This window comes from Staurois parvus, unplaced genomic scaffold, assembly GCF_062004578.1.
Source record: "Staurois parvus isolate SC_StPar_1 unplaced genomic scaffold, SC_StPar_1.0 ptg000005l, whole genome shotgun sequence".
Classification (NCBI taxonomy): Eukaryota; Metazoa; Chordata; class Amphibia; order Anura; family Ranidae; genus Staurois; species Staurois parvus.
This window is the reverse complement of record NW_028317801.1, coordinates 8,325,604-8,348,020: the sequence shown is the minus strand read 5'-3', so window position 1 is coordinate 8,348,020 and position 22,417 is coordinate 8,325,604. Positions and strand designations below refer to the sequence as shown.

The 22,417-nt window shown below is 49.7% G+C and overlaps 1 protein-coding gene across 2 annotated transcripts in view; it reads right to left on the bottom strand.

Annotated features, from left to right (window-relative positions):
* Nucleotides 1-22,417, bottom strand: part of LARP4B (La ribonucleoprotein 4B) — a 167,586-nt gene that overhangs the window by 18,605 nt on the left and 126,564 nt on the right. For both annotated transcript variants that reach the window (XM_089651903.1, XM_089651847.1), the window contains exons 8-14: nt 19,624-19,727; nt 16,739-16,849; nt 4,438-4,491; nt 4,149-4,358; nt 3,674-3,780; nt 1,720-1,968; nt 555-600 (exon numbers count right to left, since the gene is read on the bottom strand). In XM_089651903.1, coding sequence (XP_089508029.1) covers nt 555-600; nt 1,720-1,968; nt 3,674-3,780; nt 4,149-4,358; nt 4,438-4,491; nt 16,739-16,849; nt 19,624-19,727 — 881 coding nt within the window. The remainder of the gene's footprint in view (nt 1-554; nt 601-1,719; nt 1,969-3,673; nt 3,781-4,148; nt 4,359-4,437; nt 4,492-16,738; nt 16,850-19,623; nt 19,728-22,417) is intronic.

Here is a 22,417-nt window from a genome sequence, read left to right as displayed (position 1 = left end):
AAGCACAGTAAATATCTCCAAAATTTGCACAGCTTAGGAGATATTTACTTTAGTAGTGCCGGTGACCTCATGCCGTCCGTTGAGCTGTCTCACAGCCGTGATTCCCGTGCGCATGCAAAGGAGTGACATCATCGGGGCTCAGCCATTCAAACGACCAGAGCACACGAACCCGAAAGAAAGAGCTTGTGAGGATGGAAGCTGTGTCAGTGGTGACAGCGTGCTGCTGGAGGGCTTTGTTTTAGGCAGTCTTTCATGTTATGCTAGTATGCTCATACTCATACACCTTATGCTCTTACCTTGCAGCTAGAATGGTTTTTTTTGGCTGTTTACTACCGCTTTAAGACAGCTATCATTTTGAAAAGATTGATCATGATACCACTGTTCATAAGTGTTCTGAAATGGCTATGCTGAGTACAGATATAGGGAGGGTGCACTACTTAAGTAGCAATTACCAAAAAGTTTCAATAGTCACCAAACCACCACAATTTTAATATAATTCATTCTTGCATAAATATAGTAAATATGCATATTGGAAAAAGTTTACTAGAACTCACCACAAACTTGTCATCCCTCTTCTTCCTAAAGCCATAAGATGTTTTCCTAAAGAAACACATAATATAGACAGACATTGATATTAAAGCGGATACACCTGCTGCAAAGAAATGTGGCTATGTGCACCATAACACTAAGCAACTGAACGGATTCTTGCACAAGATAATTTTTTGTGGCAACAGACATCTCTTTTCTTCTCTATCCCAGCCCATAGCTTTAGGAGTCACTGCCTTTTCTGAAATTACGGGAAATAGGCCAGCTCTTTAAACAGCTCTGCTGTCCTATGAATGTCATTGTGGAGGAAAGAATATGTTCTATAAAGTCTGCCAGGTATGTATATGCAAGTCAGTCACAGCACACTGTCCTTTATGGTGTAGTGTGCCTTTAAACTATATATAAATCCAGTAACAATGTAATATTTTTTAGAAATATTTTCCTTTGTTTCAACCCGTTTTTCCTCCCAGAAACATGTTTCCTTGTCCTAAGGTGACAATGCTTACTCACTAAACATGGTCTATGGAGAGTTCCCCCTCTCATTAATATAGGAAGAAAGTGATCTGTAGTCCACAGAACTGAAAGGATAAAGCAGATAACCCTGCTTAAAGCGGAGTTCCATCCAAAAGTGGAAGCTCCGCTTGTTTAACTCTTTTTTTGGGGTGTGTAGGGGGGGGGGGGGGGTTGGGAGGGGAGTGGATACCAGTTACCCTCTCCCACTTCCAGCTTTCTTTGAAATGGTGAAGTTTGGACCCAACAAGGGATGAGCAAATTTGCACATGCACAGTGGGCACCCAGCTGTGAAGCAGCAAGCCGTCACAGCCTGCTGCCCACAGTTGAGATGCTGGCACTGGGGAGAGAGGAGGGAGAGAGGAGGGAGAGAAGGGACGGTGTGGGTGAGCACAACGCTGGATCCTGGGACAGGTGTGTGTGTGTTTATTAAAAGTCAGCAGCTACAGTTTTGTTTTTTTTTAGCGGCCGAATTTTAATAAACACAAAAACGACTGGAATGCCGCATTAAGAACACTGCAAAGTACAGAAGACAGCAATGGATTTCTAGAACTTATCACACAGATGTAACAAACACATCCCATGGTATATTTACCAGACCAAAAGGGAGCAAATAAGCTCATTGTTGAGGTTTACATATCCTAAAAACACAAGTTAACTCACCTCCCCCTCCCAAGACCAGAGGAGTTTTCAATAGTTGGAGGTTCCACACGGCCTGTACCAACTTCCCTTTTAAATGTTGTTGTATTCGGCATCCTTGTTCTGGTTTGTCCGGGTTGCCGTGTTGGAGGCCCACGCACACCATTGATTAGTCTATCAGTAGTAAAGTTGAAAATAGCTGGACCATCAAGAAGTGCAGGGGCCCTCTCAGTACTTGGTATTGTATGCCGAAGATGGGACTTGCCAGGGTTCCTAGAAAGTATTTAAAAGTAAAATGTTTCACAAACACTAAAATTAAACCTAGAACAGTGATGGCAGAAACACCAAGTGGTCTGTAAAAACTGCCCCGTTCTTTGCTAGCGTATAGATCTGGGTATATGCCAGGAAATCACTGCAAGGTGGACATAGATAAAAATATAAACACACTGTATGATAGGGAAGAGTTAAAGCCTATAGCTTTTTTCATTTTCATGTCTGTCTGTAACCCCAGTTGGTATCATAATGATATTGGACAGAGTGTAAAACTCATTCCTAACCAATTCATTACAAATAAAGAAAGAAGCTTGGGCTGAACCTGATTTTTTTCTATTTAAATACACTGCTTAAAAAAATGAAAGGAACATTTTAAAAACACATCAGATCTCAAAAGGGAAAAAATATCATGTTGGATATCTATACTGATATGGACTGGGTAATGTGTTAAGTACGTAAGAGTATCAACCTACAGAAGACTGAATTCAAAGACACCCCGAAAATCAAAGTGAAAAAATGACGCAGCAGGCTGGTCCATTTGGCTGAAATTTCATTGCAGCAACTCAAAATGGTACTCAGTGTGTATGGCCCCCACGTGCTTGTATGCATGCTTGACAACGTCGGGGGATGCTCCTCATGAGATGACAGTGTTCTGGGTTATTTCCTCCCAGATCTGGACCAGGGCATCACTGAGCTCCTGGACAGTCCGAGGTGCAACCTGGCGGTGTCAGATGGAATGAAACCTGATATCACAGAGGTGTTCTATTGGATTTAGGTCAGGCGAGCATGGGTATCAATTCCTTCATCCTCCAGGAACTGCCTGCATACTCTCGCCACATGAGGCCAGGCATTGTTGTGCACCAGGAGGAACCCAGAACCCATTGCAACAGCGTAGGGTCTGAAAACGGGTCCAAGGATTTCATCCTCATACCTAATGGCACTCAGGGTGCCATTGTCTAGCCTGTAGAGATCTATGCGTCCCTCCACTGATATGCCTCCCCAGACAGACAATCACTGACCCACCACCAAAACGGTCATGCTGTACGATGTTACAAGCAGCATAACATTTTTCATGGCTTCTCCAGACCCTTTCACGTTTGTCCAATATGCTCAGGGTGAACCTGTTTATCTGTGAAAAGCAAAGGGCGCCAGTGGCAGACCTGCCAATTATGGTGTTCAATGGCAAATGCCAATCGAGCTCTATGGTACCGGGCAGTGAGCATAGGGCCCACTAGAGGACATCAGGCCCTCAGGCCATTATCATGAAGTCTGCTTCTGATAGTTTGGTCAGAGACATTCGCACCAGTGGCCTAATGGAGGTAATTTTGTAGGGCTCTGGCAGTGCTCACCCTGTTCCTCCTTGCACAAAAGAGCAATTATGGGTCCTGCTGAAGGGTTCAGGACCCTCTACAGCCCTGTCCAAGTCTCCTACAGTAACTGCCTGTCTCCTGGAATCTCCTCCATGCTCTTGAATAATTTGTTAGACATGCTTTTCTTTTGCATTTGTTGTTGCTATTCTGTCTCTCAGTGTTACAATACACCTACCATTCGATTTTTAGACTGATCATTGTGAGTGGGCAAACATTCAAAATCAGCAGGGGATCAAATACTTCTTTCCTTCACTGTATATTCTACTAATATATTTGACTTAACACTGTCACACTGAAAATTGGTGGGGATGTTTGCAGAGGGCAGCTCCACTTGCCTGTTCCTGGGTGCGTAAGGTCGCAGAGACGTTAAAGGTGATGCTGCTGGCTTGAAAGTAGGAGATGTAAACCCATTAATGAATCCAGTATTGTGGAATGGCGTTACCTAACAAAAACATACATCGAAACATTACTTAAAATTCAAAGCTACATATTTTTCTGTATAGTGTAATACTGATCATGCATCCACTATACTGCAATCTCCCAACCCTCATCTTCACCCCCATCCTTAATATACGGAATACTTCCAACCTATGGTGGTAGGGGCAAGCAGGTTCTACATAAGTTGCTAAAATGTTAGTGGTTTTCAGCTCATCAACTATTCTGCCATACTCCTGAACTAAAACCAATTGGATGCTGGTAAAAGAAAGATTAAATGAAGATCATCTGTGGGTGTCACAGAAATAATCTAGTAACACTTCATTTCAAAAAGTACAGACAAGATAAACTATGGTTAAGATGCAGGATACATACCAGTGATGGGTCCAGGTAGCTGTGTGCAGTAGACCAGGTCTGTGGGGTAATGAGACTGTAAAGTGGGAACTGTTGTTGTGGACTGTACAGCGGAGGTATGTAAAATGATGTTGTATAGCGTTGCTGTGTGTACAGATTCATATCCAAAGGTCTAAAACCATTCTTTGGCAAAAAAGTGTTTATCGCTATTGGCTTTGCTTTTATCCTCGCCTAAAAACAAAAGATACAGATAAGAGTTTGATCGTAACAAATTAGTCAGGTATTCTTAAATTGGGGTCAATTTTGTCACCTTTATAGGCTTCCCTTGAAATGTCTTCACATCTTCTCTCAGGTATCTGTAGGCCTAAAAAGAGCCACAGGAAAATGTGGTCATATGTACAAACTCAAAAGAAAAACAAAATCAGAAACACAGTAAATTTGTTATTTAATACACCGAAGAGACACAAAATTTTTTGGGCGGCAAGGAATGTCTTTGTTCCTGGTGTGTTTGGAGATATATGCAACAGTGCTGGTGCTTAGTGACTGGTCCCAATACTCTCATATGGAGACAAAAAGAGCTTAGCCCTGTGTAAGCTCCAACTAGGCTAATACGCATTGCGTTACTTTAAATGACAATTGCGTGGTCATTCAAAACTGTACCCAAATGGAAAATTATATTTTTTTTTCATACAAATAGAGCTCACTTTTGGTGGTATTTGATCACCACTGTTTTTTTTTTAATTATATAAAATGACCAAAAATTTTGAAAGAAAAAAAAAAAATTTCTCTACGGGTATAAAACACATTCAATAAAAGAATAAAAAATAACCTTTCAGAAATTAAAGCCAAAATGTATTCTGCTACATGTCCCGGACTTAACTCTCATTGGCTGAGACAGCAAGGAGAGAGAACGAGAGAGAGAGAGCGCGAGAACGAGAGAGAGCGAGCGCGAGAACGAGAGAGAGAGAGCGCGAGAACGAGAGAGAGAGAGCGCGAGAACGAGAGAGAGAGAGCGCGAGAACGAGAGAGAGCGAGAGAGAGCGCGAGAACGAGAGAGAGCGAGAGAGAGCGCGAGAACGAGAGAGAGCGAGAGAGAGCGCGAGAACGAGAGAGAGCGAGAGAGAGCGCGAGAACGAGAGAGAGCGAGAGCGAGCGCGAGAACGAGAGAGAGCGAGAGCGAGCGCGAGAACGAGAGAGAGCGAGCGCGCGAGAACGAGAGAGAGCGAGCGCGCGAGAACGAGAGAGAGCGAGCGCGCGAGAACGAGAGAGAGAGAGCGCGCGAGAACGAGAGAGAGAGAGCGCGCGAGAACGAGAGAGAGAGAGCGCGCGAGAACGAGAGAGAGAGAGCGCGCGAGAACGAGAGAGAGATAGCGCGCGAGAACGAGAGAGAGAGAGAGCGCGCGAGAACGAGAGAGAGAGAGAGCGCGCGAGAACGAGAGAGAGAGAGAGCGCGCGAGAACGAGAGAGAGAGAGCGCGCGAGAACGAGAGAGAGAGAGCGCGCGAGAACGAGAGAGCGCGAGAACGAGAGAGCGCGAGAACGAGAGAGAGCGCGAGAACGAGAGAGAGCGCGAGAACGAGAGAGAGCGCGAGAACGAGAGAGAGCGCGAGAACGAGAGAGAGCGCGAGAACGAGAGAGAGCGCGAGAACGAGAGAGAGAGAGAGAGCGCGAGAACGAGAGAGAGAGAGAGAGCGCGAGAACGAGAGAGAGAGAGAGAGCGCGAGAACGAGAGAGAGAGAGAGCGCGAGAACGAGAGAGAGAGAGAGAGCGCGAGAACGAGAGAGAGAGAGAGAGCGCGAGAACGAGAGAGAGAGCGCGAGAACGAGAAAGAGAGCGCGAGAACGAGAGAGAGCGCGAGAACGAGAGAGAGCGCGAGAACGAGAGAGAGAGAGAGAGCGCGAGAACGAGAGAGAGAGAGAGAGCGCGAGAACGAGAGAGAGAGAGAGCGCGAGAACGAGAGAGAGAGAGAGAGCGCGAGAACGAGAGAGAGAGAGAGCGCGAGAACGAGAGAGAGAGAGAGAGCGCGAGAACGAGAGAGAGAGAGAGAGCGCGAGAACGAGAGAGAGCGAGAGAACGAGAGAGAGCGAGCGCGAGAACGAGAGAGAGCGAGAGCGAGCGCGAGAACGAGAGAGAGCGAGCGCGAGAACGAGAGAGAGCGAGCGCGAGAACGAGAGAGAGCGAGCGCGAGAGAGAGCGAGCGCGAGAACGAGAGAGAGCGAGCGCGAGAACGAGAGAGAGCGAGCGCGAGAACGAGAGAGAGCGAGCGCGAGAACGAGAGAGAGCGAGCGCGAGAACGAGAGAGAGAGAGCGCGCGAGAACGAGAGAGAGAGAGCGCGCGAGAACAAGAGAGAGAGAGAGCGCGCGAGAACAAGAGAGAGAGAGAGCGCGCGAGAACAAGAGAGAGAGAGAGCGCGCGAGAACAAGAGAGAGAGAGAGCGCGCGAGAACAAGAGAGAGAGAGAGCGCGCGAGAACGAGAGAGAGAGAGCGCGCGAGAACGAGAGAGAGAGAGCGCGCGAGAACGAGAGAGAGAGAGCGCGCGAGAACGAGAGAGAGAGAGCGCGCGAGAACGAGAGAGAGAGAGCGCGCGAGAACGAGAGAGAGAGAGCGCGCGAGAACGAGAGAGCGCGAGAACGAGAGCGCGAGAACGAGAGAGCGCGAGAACGAGAGAGCGCGAGAACGAGAGAGCGCGAGAACGAGAGAGAGCGCGAGAACGAGAGAGAGCGCGAGAACGAGAGAGCGCGAGAACGAGAGAGAGCGCGAGAACGAGAGAGAGCGCGAGAACGAGAGAGAGCGCGAGAACGAGAGAGAGCGCGAGAACGAGAGAGAGCGCGAGAACGAGAGAGAGCGCGAGAACGAGAGAGAGCGCGAGAACGAGAGAGAGCGCGAGAACGAGAGAGAGCGCGAGAACGAGAGAGAGCGCGAGAACGAGAGAGAGAGAGAGAGAGCGCGAGAACGAGAGAGAGAGAGAGAGCGCGAGAACGAGAGAGAGCGAGAGAACGAGAGAGAGCGAGCGCGAGAACGAGAGAGAGCGAGAGCGAGAACGAGAGAGAGCGAGAGCGAGCGCGAGAACGAGAGAGAGCGAGCGCGAGAACGAGAGAGAGCGAGCGCGAGAACGAGAGAGAGCGAGCGCGCGAGAACGAGAGAGAGAGAGCGCGCGAGAACGAGAGAGAGAGAGCGCGCGAGAACGAGAGAGAGAGAGCGCGCGAGAACGAGAGAGAGAGAGCGCGCGAGAACAAGAGAGAGAGAGAGCGCGCGAGAACAAGAGAGAGAGAGAGCGCGCGAGAACAAGAGAGAGAGAGAGCGCGCGAGAACAAGAGAGAGAGAGAGCGCGCGAGAACAAGAGAGAGAGAGAGCGCGCGAGAACGAGAGAGAGAGAGCGCGCGAGAACGAGAGAGAGAGAGCGCGCGAGAACGAGAGAGAGAGAGCGCGCGAGAACGAGAGAGAGAGAGCGCGCGAGAACGAGAGAGAGAGAGCGCGCGAGAACGAGAGAGCGCGAGAACGAGAGCGCGAGAACGAGAGAGCGCGAGAACGAGAGAGCGCGAGAACGAGAGAGCGCGAGAACGAGAGAGCGCGAGAACGAGAGAGCGCGAGAACGAGAGAGCGCGAGAACGAGAGAGAGCGCGAGAACGAGAGAGAGCGCGAGAACGAGAGAGAGCGCGAGAACGAGAGAGAGCGCGAGAACGAGAGAGAGCGCGAGAACGAGAGAGAGCGCGAGAACGAGAGAGAGCGCGAGAACGAGAGAGAGAGAGCGCGAGAACGAGAGAGAGAGAGAGCGCGAGAACGAGAGAGAGAGAGAGCGCGAGAACGAGAGAGAGAGAGAGAGCGCGAGAACGAGAGAGAGAGAGAGAGCGCGAGAACGAGAGAGAGAGAGAGCGCGAGAACGAGAGAGAGAGAGAGAGAGAGCGCGAGAACGAGAGAGAGAGAGAGAGAGAGCGCGAGAACGAGAGAGAGAGAGAGAGAGAGCGCGAGAACGAGAGAGAGAGAGAGAGCGCGAGAACGAGAGAGAGAGAGAGAGAGCGCGAGAACGAGAGAGAGAGAGAGCGCGAGAACGAGAGAGAGAGAGAGAGCGCGAGAACGAGAGAGAGAGAGAGCGCGAGAACGAGAGAGAGAGAGCGCGAGAACGAGAGAGAGAGAGAGAGAGAGAGCGCGAGAACGAGAGAGAGAGAGAGAGAGAGCGCGAGAGCGAGAGAGAGAGAGAGAGAGAGCGCGAGAGCGAGAGAGAGAGAGAGCGCGAGAGAGAGAGAGCGCGAGAACGAGAGAGAGAGAGAGCGCGAGAACGAGAGAGAGAGAGAGCGCGAGAACGAGAGAGAGAGAGAGCGCGAGAACGAGAGAGAGAGAGAGCGCGAGAACGAGAGAGAGCGCGAGAACGAGAGAGAGCGCGAGAACGAGAGAGAGCGCGAGAACGAGAGAGAGCGCGAGAACGAGAGAGAGCGCGAGAACGAGAGAGAGCGCGAGAACGAGAGAGAGCGCGAGAACGAGAGAGAGCGCGGGAACGAGAGAGAGCGCGGGAACGAGAGAGAGCGCGGGAACGAGAGAGAGCGCGAGAACGAGAGAGAGAGAGCGCGGGAACGAGAGAGAGAGAGCGCGGGAACGAGAGAGAGAGAGCGCGGGAACGAGAGAGAGAGAGCGCGGGAACGAGAGAGAGAGAGCGCGGGAACGAGAGAGAGAGAGCGCGGGAACGAGAGAGAGCGCGGGAACGAGAGAGAGCGCGGGAACGAGAGAGAGCGCGGGAACGAGAGAGAGCGCGGGAACGAGAGAGAGCGCGGGAACGAGAGAGAGCGCGGGAACGAGAGAGAGCGCGGGAACGAGAGAGAGCGCGGGAACGAGAGAGAGCGCGGGAACGAGAGAGAGCGCGGGAACGAGAGAGAGCGCGGGAACGAGAGAGAGCGCGGGAACGAGAGAGCGCGGGAACGAGAGAGCGCGGGAACGAGAGAGAGCGCGGGAACGAGAGAGAGCGCGAGAACGAGAGAGCGCGAGAACGAGAGAGCGCGAGAACGAGAGAGAGCGCGCGAGAACGAGGGAGAGAGAGAGAGCGAGAACGAGAGAGAGAGAGCGCGCGAGAACGAGAGCGCGCGAGAACGAGGGAGAGAGAGAGAGCGAGAACGAGAGAGAGAGAGCGCACGAGAACGAGAGAGTGTGAGATCGAGAGCGCGAGAACGAGAACGACAGCGCGAGAGCGCGAGAACGAGAGAGCGAGAACGAGAGAGCGAGAGCGCGAGAACGAGAGCGCGCGAGAACGAGAGCGCGCGAGAACGAGAGCGCGAGCATGAGAACGAGAGGGAGAGCATGAGAACGAGAGGGAGAGCATGAGAACGAGAGAGAGAGCATGAGAACGAGCGCGAGAACGAGCGCGAGCGAGCGAGAGCGAGAGCGAACGAGAGCGAGCGCGAGCGAGAACGAGCGAGAACGAGCGAGAGCGAGAACGAGCGAGAGCGAGCGAGAGCGAGCGAGAACGAGCGCGAACGAGCGCGAACAAGCGCGAACGAGAGCGAGCGCGAACGAGAGCGAACGAACGAGAACAAACGAGAGAGAGCGAGAACAAACGAGAGAGAGCGAGAACAAACGAGAGAGAGCGAGAACAAACGAGAGAGAGCGAGAACAAACGAGAGAGAGCGAGAACAAACGAGAGAGAGCGAGAACAAACGAGAGAGAGCGAGAACAAACGAGAGAGAGCGAGAACAAACGAGAGAGAGCGAGAACAAACGAGAGAGAGCGAGAACAAACGAGAGAGAGCGAGAACAAACGAGAGAGAGCGAGAACAAACGAGAGAGAGCGAGAACAAACGAGAGAGAGCGAGAACAAACGAGAGAGAGCGAGAACAAACGAGAGAGAGCGAGAACAAACGAGAGAGAGCGAGAACAAACGAGAGAGAGCGAGAACAAACGAGAGAGAGCGAGAACAAACGAGAGAGAGCGAGAACGAAAGAGAGAGAGCGAGAACAAACGAGAGAGAGCGAGAACAAACGAGAGAGAGCGAGAACAAACGAGAGAGAGCGAGAACGAAAGAGAGAGAGCGAGAACGAAAGAGAGAGAGCGAGAACGAAAGAGAGAGAACGAGAGAGTGCAAGTGAACGAGACAAAAACACACTTGAGACTAACTTTATTTAGACCCATATGCAAGAATGGTCATTACGTCTGGTGAGAGTTCAAGCATTTTATGGATAAATACTGGTATTTTTTGAGTCCTTTGGACTGCACTAAATATTGGGATAGATCATTTTAAACACTGGGTTTTGATTTATACTGTTCTACATGCTGGCAAGGGATAGGCTTTGGCAGGTGAAAAGCTTTTCTAACCAGGATTTGGCTGCTTTCTTAGAATGGCAGGCCTAATGCCTTGGATCATCAGCTTAAATACATTCCAGGTGTATCAAACCAAAAAGGTGTGCAAAGAAATATCTGATGGCTACACATCCAGTAAAATCATTTTTATTACAAATTCCTTCTCAAACGGTACTTCCACAAAACATATCGAGGAACACTCCAAGACACTAGGGGGGAGATTTACTAAAACTGCAGCATTTATTCTCCGATGCAACTGTGCATGGTAGCCAGCTTCTAACATCAGCCCATTCAATTAACCTCCTCGGCGGTATGATTCTTTCCGATTTTTTGTGCTGAAAGCGGTACCATTTTTTTGCATGCAAATATGTAGTTTTTTATTGTAGGCTGTAATTTTTAGGAATAACTCACTGAAATCTGTACGAACAAGAGTCTAGTAAAACTCTAGTAAAAGGATAAAACTTGAAACACAAAATCATAAATTATAATTTAATAAATAATCATAAAAAAAATTAATATAATATTAAATTGAATTCAATAATATAATCAAACCAAAAACACTGACATTTGAAATACAGAGGCAAATTTGCACATTGCTGAGCAAAGTCGCAAAATCGTTTTCAGTGTCTGATGACGAATTTCCCCACGAATCATTATCACATCAGGACGTCCGGCGCGACGGACATGTCTCGGCGAGCTCCTGCTCCCCCGGCCCCAATCCGCTGCCATCTGGGCGGCAGCGGACCCTGACGGGGGCCCCACGACCCTCCGGTCCCTGTTTGCCAGCCAGGGAGGGCCACTGGACCTTTCTCCCGAAGCTCCGGGACTTGCGGCCTACCCAGCACCTGAAGCCGCGGCCTCAATTTTTGGCGCGGCCGACCAGGATCGTGGACATCAGCCTGGACTGCTGTCGCTCCGTTCCTCGGTCCCCGCCGATCAGCCAGCCTCCCCAGGGCCCCCCTCACCGACTCTGGGTCCATCCCCGACCACCGGGTACCAGATCGCCCGGAGCAGCCACTGGATGGTCAGCTTCGGCGCCCCTACCGCTGCCTTCCGGGCCCCTGAGCCTGCTGCCGAGGTCCCCACCAACACCCACAGTCACTCCGTCCCTCCAGCGGAGCTCCGGCGGTTCGAAGCGGCCTGAGGCCTACCACGGCACCCGAAGCCGCGGTGTTTCCTGCCAGCCGTGGCTGGAATCACGGAGGGAATTGCGGCCGCGGTGGGACACCTCCGCTCCTCCGGGAAGCTACCACCACCAACGGTCCTGCTAACCTAGGAGGGATCCACCTCCACCCCGACGCTCCAGGACACCAGGTACTTCACCAGGGGCGCCCACTACCCACCAGGGAGCCCAACCACCATCACACCGCCAGCCTCCAGGGACTCACTCAGGGATCCCACCATCCACCGGAAACCCCAAACCACCAGGGACTTTAAGCCACTATCCCTCCAGGGATCGCTACTACCCCACCAGGGATAGCACGGCCACCACCCCACCAGGGATCCCCTGCCCACCACCCCACCTGGGACTACCAGCCAGCCACCCCACCAGGGACCGCTCGCCCAGCACCCTGCTTTCCGGCACGCTATTCCCTCTGGCGATGCCCCGGCGACTAGTGGCCCACCACGACCCTTGAAGCCGCGGTCTCTCCTACCGGCCGCAACAGATCACGGTTGAGCACAAACCACGCAGGGCCGACGATCGCTACCGCAACGCCCCGCTCGACCCTGACGACGATCCTTCAACACCTCCTGACGCTGCGCCCTTCAACACCTTCAGCGCCTCACAACGCCGAGCCCGCAGCACCTGACGCCTGGCCTCAACAACCCCAGTCACCAAGCCGCCAGCATCACCAGACGCCGTGCCTACCAACACCCCCAGCCATCGCACCCTACGACCCCTCCGCTAGCCGAACCACCGTACCCACTGAAGACATGCCACAGCACCCACGGTCGCCAGCTTACTGCACCCACAGACTGCTGCCAACCAGCTGCCGCCCTCCACCCTCACTCTACCCCTACAGAAGGACTCAAATGACTCTCCCACGGTAATACAGATTCCCCACATCACCCTGCCCTGACCTGTATCCCTTCACCTCCCCTGACCCAACCGTCACTCCACCCACCCCAACATGCCTCCTGCACTCCTCCTCCTCGTTTTCCTTTCCCCCATCCCAAAAATCACCTCCCTCTACCCGCCTACCCCCCCAAAACAGCTCTATATTGCCCCTTCACTTCTCCCCTCTCCCCACTACGGCACTCACCACCTCCTCCTGCTACTCCACTCCCCCATCGACCCACGTGCCACCACTATCAGACCCACATGCTCCTGCACTTCCCATCCCCATGCCACCTTCCTCACCCTTCTCCTTCTCCTATCCGTTGGGGACATCTCCCCGAACCCTGGCCCCTCGCCACCTCACCCCTCCTCTAGGGACCCCCCTGCTCCCGCCAGCTGCCGTAACCCCCTCAACCTCATACCTGTGCCCCTTCTCCCCGCATCCATCCCCCCTCTCTCGGTTGCACTCCTGAACGCCCGCTTGGTCTGCAACAAACTTACTGCCATCCATGACCTCTTTATCTCCCACTCCCTTAACCTCCTAGCCATCACCGAAACATGGGTACAGGCCACTGACTCCACCTCCCCTGCGGCACTCTCCTATGGAGGTCTCGTCTGGTCCCATTCACCAAGACTAAGCGGTCACAAAGGTGGTGGGGTCGGCCTGCTCTTATCACCGCTGAGCACCTTCCAGGTCCTCCCTAACCCTCCCTCCCTAACCTTCTCCTCCTTCGAGGCTCACTGTATCCGGCTCTTCACCCCCACCCCCCTAAGGATCGCAGTGATCTACAGGCCTCCCGGATCCATACCCCGCTTCCTGGATGACTTCGCCGCCTGGCTTCCCTTCTTCCTCTCCTCTGAGCTACCAACCATCATCCTCGGGGACTTCAATATCCCCATCAACGACAACAGCCCGGCTACTTCCCAACTCCTCCACCTAACCTCCTCCTTCGCGCTCACACAGCACACTCAATCCTCCACCCACATCATTGGGAACACCCTGGACCTCATCTTCTCCCACCTCTGTACCCTCAACCAGTTCTCTAACACCCCCTTCCCTCTCTCCGACCACCACCTCCTCACGTTCTCCATCTCCCCTTCCCCTAACTCCCCCCCCAGAGCGCCAAACCATCACCAGCCGCAACCTTCGCAACCTGAATCCGGCCCCCCTCCACTCAGCTGCCGACCGCCTACACGACAGCATCCTTCCACTGTCATGTCCTGACCTAGCCACTAACACGTACAACGACTCACTATCAGGTACCCTAGACTCTCTGGCACCCCTAACCACACGCTACATCAAACCCAGACCGCTCCAACCATGGCAGAACAACCACACTAAATGCCTCAAACGCCGCAGTCGCGCGCTAGAGAGACTATGGCGCAAAACCAGGTCCCCCCGTTCATTCTCCCTCTACAAATCTGCCTTCCTCACTTACACCTCCTCCCTCCACTCCGCCAAGCAGGCTTACTTCGTAAACCTGATCAACACCCTCTCCTCCTGCCCTCGCCGACTCTTCTCCACCTTCAACTCCCTACTCTCTCCCCCCCCCCCCTCCACTCAGTACCTCACTCACCGCCCACGAAATTGCCACTCATTTCCACAACAAGATTGTCAGGACATAGTCAACTCGCAATCTACCTCCCCACCTAGCCCCCCCCCCCCCCCCATCTCCCCCTCATCTCTTCCCTCCTCTGACCTCGCAACCGCACTGCCCCCCTCCACACCCAAGACCCCGCTTACCGTAACCCCCCCAGCTCTGCACTCCTTCAGCCCCGCTACCACTGAGGAAGTCACCAGGGTCTTCTCAGAAGCCCGCCTCACTACCTGCCCCCTGGACCCTATCCCCTCTCAACTCCTCCAGTCACCCCCCTCTTCCCTCATCTGCTCCCTCACCCACATCTTCAATCTCTCCCTCTCTACCGACGTATTCCCCTCCCCCCTAAAGCATGCGCACATCACCCCCATACTCAAAAAGCCCTCCCTGGACCCCTCTGACCCAAACAACCTCAGACCCATCTCCCTGCTGCCACTCACTTCCAAACTCCTGGAGCGCTTAGTCCACGACCGCCTAAGCGCCCACCTAACTGACAACAACCTCCTTGATCCACTACAGTCCGGCTTCCGTCCCCTACACTCCATCGAAACCGCCCTCCTCAAAATCACCAACGACCTACTAACCGCCAAAGCCAAAGGTGACTACTCTGTCCTCCCCGCGGCCTTCGACACAGTTGACCACCCCCTCCTCCTTAATAAACTACTCTCCCTTGGCATCAGAGACAACGCTCTCTCCGGGTTCTCCTCTTACCTATCCCGACGCTCCTTCAGCGTTTCCTACAATCGTGCCACCTCCCCTTCCCTCCCCCTCTCTGTTGGGGTCCCCCAGGGCTCTGTCCTTGGACCCCTTCTCTTCTCCATCTACACCTCCTCCCATGGCAAACTCATACACTCCCACGGCTTCAACTACCACCTCTACGCTGATGACACTCAAATTTACCTCTCCACCCCCCTCACCCCCACATTCTCCGCCCGCATCACTCACCTCCTAAACGACATCACTGACTGGATGTCGCTCCATTTCCTCAAGCTCAACCTCTCCAAAACAGAGCTTCTCGTCTTCCCTCCTGCCCGCGCCCTCCCCCCCATCCTATCCATCACTACTAACATCACCACCATCAATCCCGCCCCGCAAGCCAAAGTCCTTGGAGTCATTCTGGACTCTAACCTCTCCTTCCAACCTCATGTCAAATCACTTACAAACACATGCAGGCTCCACCTCTGGAACATCGCCAAAATACGCACCTTCCTTACCCCAGACACCACTAAACTACTCGTACACTCCCTGATTATCTCACGCCTTGACTACTGCAACTCCCTCCTCTCCGGCCTACCCCAGTGCAGGGTCTCCCCGCTTCAGACCATCCTGAACTCAGCGGCCAGACTCATCCACCTCACCACCCGCTCCACCTCTGCCACCCCCCTCTGCCTATCCCTCCACTGGCTCCCTATCGCCCAACGCATCAAATTCAAACTACTCACTCTGACCTACAAAGCCATTCACAACACTGCCCCTAACTACCTTGCCAACCTGATTCCCAAGTACCACCCTACCCGTACCCTTCGCTCTTCACAGGACCTCCTATCTTGCTCCCTGGTCTCCTCCTCACACGCACGTCTGCAAGACTTCTCCAGGTCCTCCCCCATCCTCTGGAACTCACTACCCCAATCCATCAGACTGTCACCTTCCCTCCTCACCTTCAGGCGCTCCCTGAAAACCCACCTCTTCAGGGAAGCCTACCCCACCCTCACCTAACTGCTGCTCTCCTTCATTCCCCACAGCCACTTCCTCCTGTACCACTACCCCCTCCCTCCTAGATTGTAAGCTCGAAAGAGTAGGGCCCTATAACCCCTCGTGTGCTGTTAGTAGGTGCTGTAATGTTTCATGTATTGTCCACCCCTCTATTGTACAGCGCTGAGCAAACCCTTTGGCGCTATATAAACTAGATGTAATAATAATAATCACTCAATTCTTCAAGTGGTTCTCATTTACTATCGCTGTTCTAAAACCACTTTTGACGTAAAGGGACGCTTTTTGAACGCCATGGACTTTTCTAAGTTTCCAGGCAGAAAGAACAGTCAAAATGCAGGCAGGGCGCAGGACAAAGCAGTAGGGACAAAATGTATGTGAAATGCATTGAAACAGCAATGACAGCAAAAATGACATTTTTAAAAAATTTCAAATTTCCCGCCGTCACAGGGACCGGAACACGGAAGCCGGATGCTGGCATCGGCCGGAGGAGGTGGCCGGGGACGCTGCAGGGGACACATCACGGGAGCGAAGGACAAGGTAAGTGCTGCAGGGACCCTCTGAGCAACGCCGCATGGTAAGCCCGAGTGTAGCTCGGGGTTACCGCTCTTGGTATTGAAAGTTTACCCCGAGCTACACTCGGGAATACCACTAAGGAGGTTAAGAGGACAATAAAACCTGAAAGCTGATTGGTTTCTCTGCAGAGCTGCACCAGATCTTGTACTCTCCAGTTTTAATAAATAAACCCCCATAGGTCCCATATTTAATGGCATTTAAGGGACATCATTTCTGTTACCAAGCATACATTTTTGCTAAGAGATGATGTTAATGTTTTCCAGTGAGCTACATTGGTATCACAATTTTATATTATAGACATGTTCTGTGAACTGCATTAACAGTGCAAAAAACTCACTGAAGCACACAGCCAACTAATTTTAAACTGGCAGTGGAAATACATATTACCTGTTGTGCGTCTGCTTCTGATTCAAAAGTAATGAACCAATTGTCATTATAGGCAAATTCACAATTAACAAATTTCGGCAAGTTTTCACCTTTGAAGAGGGCTTCTACATCCTAAAAACACAGCAAACCAAAAAAGGAACCATGTATGGTAAAGCTGTTGCACAAGAATGAACATGTTAAAGGGGATAATTCACTTGAAAACTGTACTCCATAAAACATTAGCTAACATACAGAAACACCAGATAACACAATTTGCAAATACAAATTTTGACCTCTGCCTTTTTCCCTTGTACTGCAATATTACTGCCATATCAGTCCTGGCCAAAGTATCATGGTACTGACTGTATTCAGTCTTCTGTATCGACAAATTAAGTGCAGTTATGGAATGAGGACAAGGAAGGAATGTGCTCCACATACCTGTTCCATCCAAAGTTTTCTGAGACCGAAGCAAAAAAGGTATTTTCTGTAACTATGAACTTATGTACTCACTGGATTTATAATCTGTTAAACAGCTGCTGAATGAATGTAAGAGAATACATTCATAACAACCTAATTTTCTACCCCAGCTATCTGAAAGTACATGGAGCGTAAGGTAAAAAAGTAAATTAAAAAAAAAAAACAGTAGGCAAAGATTAGGTGGCATAAATCCTCAAAGGACCACAAAATGTCAAGGCCACACCCAATTGCAATGCCTTGTAAGTTACAAAAATTACTTTTTTGTTAAAGTGGTATTAGGCCCAAAAACAAAATAAAAACACTGCAGCATACCAATTCCAAAATCTGGGGGCCGCATTTTCTTTTTAGGCTCTTTTCCATTATTTTTACCTGTCGATCCAGCTAGTAACACACTGCCTGTCTTAGGGTGGATCCACTTTGGATGGAAAAGCAACAGGGAGACACCTTTGGACAGCAGCAATGTCACTCGCAGAGACGGTAGTGTTCGATCCACCAGCAGATACCGATAAAAGTACTAACAGAAGTTCAGTTTTAATTTGTTAGTCAAGTCTAAGTAACTAGAGCAAGAGGTTTTTTCCCCTTTAGGGATAAAGGTTTTACATGAATAAAAGCTGTCCACTGTAAGCACCAGCATCAATTTTAAATCCTCGATTTATAGCAAAAAAAAAAAAAACCAGCACAAGGGACAAAACCTACTGTCTGAGGATTCTATTTTATCCTAGTTTAATAGAAAACGGCCTCCTCTGATCCCCCTGCAGTTGTAAGCTTCCAGTGTGTTGGGGGGGGTTAACTGAGTTGAGGCAGCTGTGATGGGTACTCATCTAAAATGCCCAAATGTGCCTGTCTTTCCTGCAACCCCCCCCCAATCACAGAGGCCATACTTGTCATTTAGTCTATAAATGAAACATGATCTCTGAATGGAGTTAAAGCGGAGTTCCACTCGACCTATCAACAAATAAAAGTCAGCAGCTACAAAAATTGTAGCTGCTGACTTTTAAAAAAACAGCCACTTACCTGTCCCTCGGTGTGTCCCCTGCAGCCCGTTTCACTGGCCGTCCTGGATTCCAGGAGCCCGGCTTCTTCAGTGTGAGCACCCGGCTGTGATAGCTTGCGGCTTCACAGCCGGGTAGCCACTGCACATGCGCGAGTAGCGCTGTGCTTTATGAATGGTTCTGTAGTCTTCGGGGACCTGTCACGTGTCCCAAAAGACTACAGGGAGGGAGGGAGGACACCTTCAGTTTCCGATGGCCTAGGCGATCGGACCGGAAGTGGGAGCGGGTACCTGTCAAATTCAGGTACCCGCTCCCGCCCACCCACCCCGCTCCCCAAAGGTGCCAATTCTTAATGGGGAGCAGTCCTTAAAGCGGAACTTCCGTTTTTGGGTGGTGCTCGGCTTTAATTTTTTTTTTTTTTTTTCAAACAAAATACTTCGTTAAGAAGGTTGAAAAACCATTTAAAGCCTAACACTTTGCTGGACAACTTGGTTTGTGTTAAAAGATGCTGAAAAAAGAAAAAAAAAGAAAAAGAAAAAAAAAAAACTTACTAGCTGTAACCACAGGTGAAAAAGGGGAACAACTCTTAAAAAAGCCACCACATCCAAAAATATGTAAGCTGCAATATGACAAAAAAAAAGTGTAGTTTGGGCTGATATGGTAGTTAAAGCTGTATTAAACCAGAGAAAGGGGCCATAAAATATTTCCTGAAGTCTTCAGATACAAACTTACATAAGTATAACCTTTATCAAGCGAAGAAGAGCTGGGCCTTATTAAAATGTATTTCTTAAACCGCTGAGGTTCACAAAAATGCAGGAAGGGGCCGCATGCAGCCCAAAATGCACCAGCTTAACATGTCTGTCTTAGATAACATTGTTTGTTGCTAGCAATTAATGTGTATGGCTCCTGGCACTGAAGACACTGACTCAAGCAGTTACATAGAATGTCTTTCCTATTTACAGCTGTGGTCTGTAGTTACACTGTAGGATGCAGACAAGCTGAATGTAAGCTGGGCAATGATTTTCAGACATCAATGTAATAATTAATTTGCAGAAATTCCCACTTAAATCAACAGCTACTCCCTCGTCCTTTGTTGATGACAACATTCTAGCAAATGAACCTCTAGCTTGATAAAACTGATGTTTTCTGAAAATAAACAATCAGCACATTAAATTTTTCTGCTATACTGTCACTGGAGAAAGCTCTGGCATCAAAATTCAGACAGTTAATAAAGTAAACAACTTTACAACACATGGGTCTGTAGATGTTCCATTTCATCACATAAAACCACCAAATATAAAAACTACGAAGACTATTTCTTGCCCTAAAACAGGTTGGTGGGAAAAAAAAAAAAAAACCAAAAAAACACATTTTAGGAGCAAAAGATGCCCCTGAACAAACTTACAACAATGAATTACTGAGACACTTTATTCTTACTTCTATAGGAGTAGATTCAGGAACTTCCCGCAAAATCACAATACACCGATTTTGATTCGGTCTTACTTTCTCACCCTTCTCATCCACTTGGACTAAAGGCAAAGCTGAAATGAAAGGCAAAACAGAAAATGACTGCATGAACAAGAAATAATAAACACATGCTACAGAAGCATAGTCAAGTTTTTCCCGTTTTGTTGTATTACAAACTGGAAATAAAAATTGGGTTTTTGACTGACCTGTAAAATCTATTTATAAGAGTACAATATAAGACATGGGCAAACTGAAAAGGGTCCATAAACCTGAATCAAACAGCAGCCCGAAGAATCTTGCGACCATAAGCTGACTTGGCCAAGGCTTGAAAATCTACCCAGTAAAATTTGGTAAACTTGTGAGCTCAACACCAGGTGGCAGCTTTACAAATCTGAAACAGTGCATTCTGGGCTTGTTTACATCAGGCTTCTGAAAGATCTAGTAGAATGAGCACTAACTGGAAAGGGAGGCACTCCAACATTGGTCAAAGAGGTCCAAATCACAACCCGACAGATCAGCTTAGCAGTGCTGGAACAAAATGCAGGAACCCCCTCCCCCCTGCAAGATCTCCCCAAAGCACAAAGAGGCATTCAGATGGTTTAAATTGAAAGTCATGGCTGCAAGGTATACTTTAACAGCTGAAATGACATTCAGAGTAAGCATCACTTCCCAAGGGCGTTTTGGAGCAGGACAAAAATTACAGAAACCATGTCTTGATTGAGGTTGAAAGAAGACACCTCTGTAGGTAGTAGAGCACATCTCTGAATAGATAGAAAAGGCTCCATACAGTATAAGGCAGCCAACTCTGCCACCCTCTGGGGAGAGGTAAATGCAATCACAAAACCATGTTTATAAGTAAAGTCAGACAAGAATATATCCATAACAGGCTCAAAAGGAGGAGCCTGCCCCCGGCTAGCCTGGGGAAGTGATGTTGTTTGACTTTGGCGTTCTTGGATCCCTGCTCTTGGTTTGGCTATCCTTTTTTTCTTTTGTACTTCTCCTTCCTTTTCCCCCTTTTTTTTCTCTGTTTGCTTTGGTGTGGCAGTGGATAGCTGCCTTTAGTCTGAGTTACTATCAGTGTTATGTCTATGTTTTGTTATTTAAGTGCCATTGATGGGCCCTGCGTGGGTGTATCTTTTGCCCTGTTGGTCTAATTTCACTGATTTCTCTAATATCTAGTTCCTCTATGTGCAATTGATAGCCCCTGCGTAGGCGTGGTTTGTTTCTCCTGTGTAAATTGTTATAAATTAATAAAAACCATTGAAATACAAAAGGAGGAGCCTGCAGAGCCAACAGAACCAGGTTCAGGTCCCACTAAACCACTGGTGAATGTCTAGGGGGAATGCCATGAGCAACGACCTGTACTAAGTCTTCAACATGGAGTGAAATGCCAAAGGCCATTGAAAAAGATTAGTTAAAGCGGATATCTGGCATCTAATCATAACCAGGGCCAGTTGTTGATCCAACTCCAATTGAAAAAAAAATATGACCTACAAAGTACTGGCGAGGACTAGCCTTCTGCTGTTCACACAAGGCAAAATATCCCTTCCAGGTACAATTAGATGTCGAATTCCTGGCACTAAAAAGCATAAGGAGAGCCAATTCAGCTAGACCTATCCTGCAGGGCTTGGGCTTCAAACAGTCAAGCTGTCAAAGCCAGCAGTTGAGAAGCAGGTAGAACACCAGTCACCGAGACAGTAGATCCTGGAGATCTGGTAAAGGCCAGAGAACATCTATGAGAAGCCAAAGTACGTCCACGAACCACATTTTCCTTGGTCAATTTGAAGCCACAAAATTCATTGGAAAACCTTTTTGACTCGAACCAGCACAGCAGGTAAAGAAGAATCTTTAGGGATGGAAATGCATACATAAAAAGGGAGAACTGATCCCACACACTCACCAGAAAACCCACCACAATGCCCTTGGGAACCAAGAAAGATACCAAAACCTACACTGTGACTGAAACGTGATGCTAGAAGATTTATATTCAGTATTCCACATCACCAACAAATGTCCCAAAACACTGAGGGCAGTGACCACCCTCTCCAGCTGTTGGGGCCTGAGAAATTCTGCCTGCTAATTTTCCATACATGGAATATGTGTGGCTAACGAGGCCTGAACATGTTATGCCCACTGCAAAATCAAGTAATCTCTTCAAGCTATGGGACTTGTGGTCCCACACTGGTGAGTTAAGTAAGCCATTGCAGTTGCGTTGTCTACAGTACCCAAAGGCATCCTGTCCACTTCTGAAGAGTGAGATGAATAGCTCTGAATTCCAAAAATCTATGGAAAGTCAGGATTGTAAACCAACCAAATAACCTATATCAATTGCTGACTGGAAGACACTTCCCCAACCGACAGGCTGGCATTCATCGCAATCACTTTTCAAGCCAAGAGCAGAAAGCACCTTTCTGACTTCAGTGACAGAACATATATCCATGTTAGATAGAGTTTGGCTTCTGTTGACAAGCACATCAGCTTATCCACAGAAGTTTGCTTGTCCCACACATCTAGAAGGCTGTGTTGTAATGGCCTACAGCGAATCTGGGGATACAGGACTGACTGACCAACAGACTCAGGTTTACAGGATGTGCCGTAAATTTTTGTTATTTACTTACTTTTTTTTACAATTCTTTTTTTCTGTTCAACTTCATTGCCATCTTAACCTGTTGCCGACCAGCCACTGTACTAAAACGGTGGCAGGTCGGCACGGCTGCGCAAAACCACATTTTTAAACGTGTCCTGCACTCCCGAGGTTTTCGCG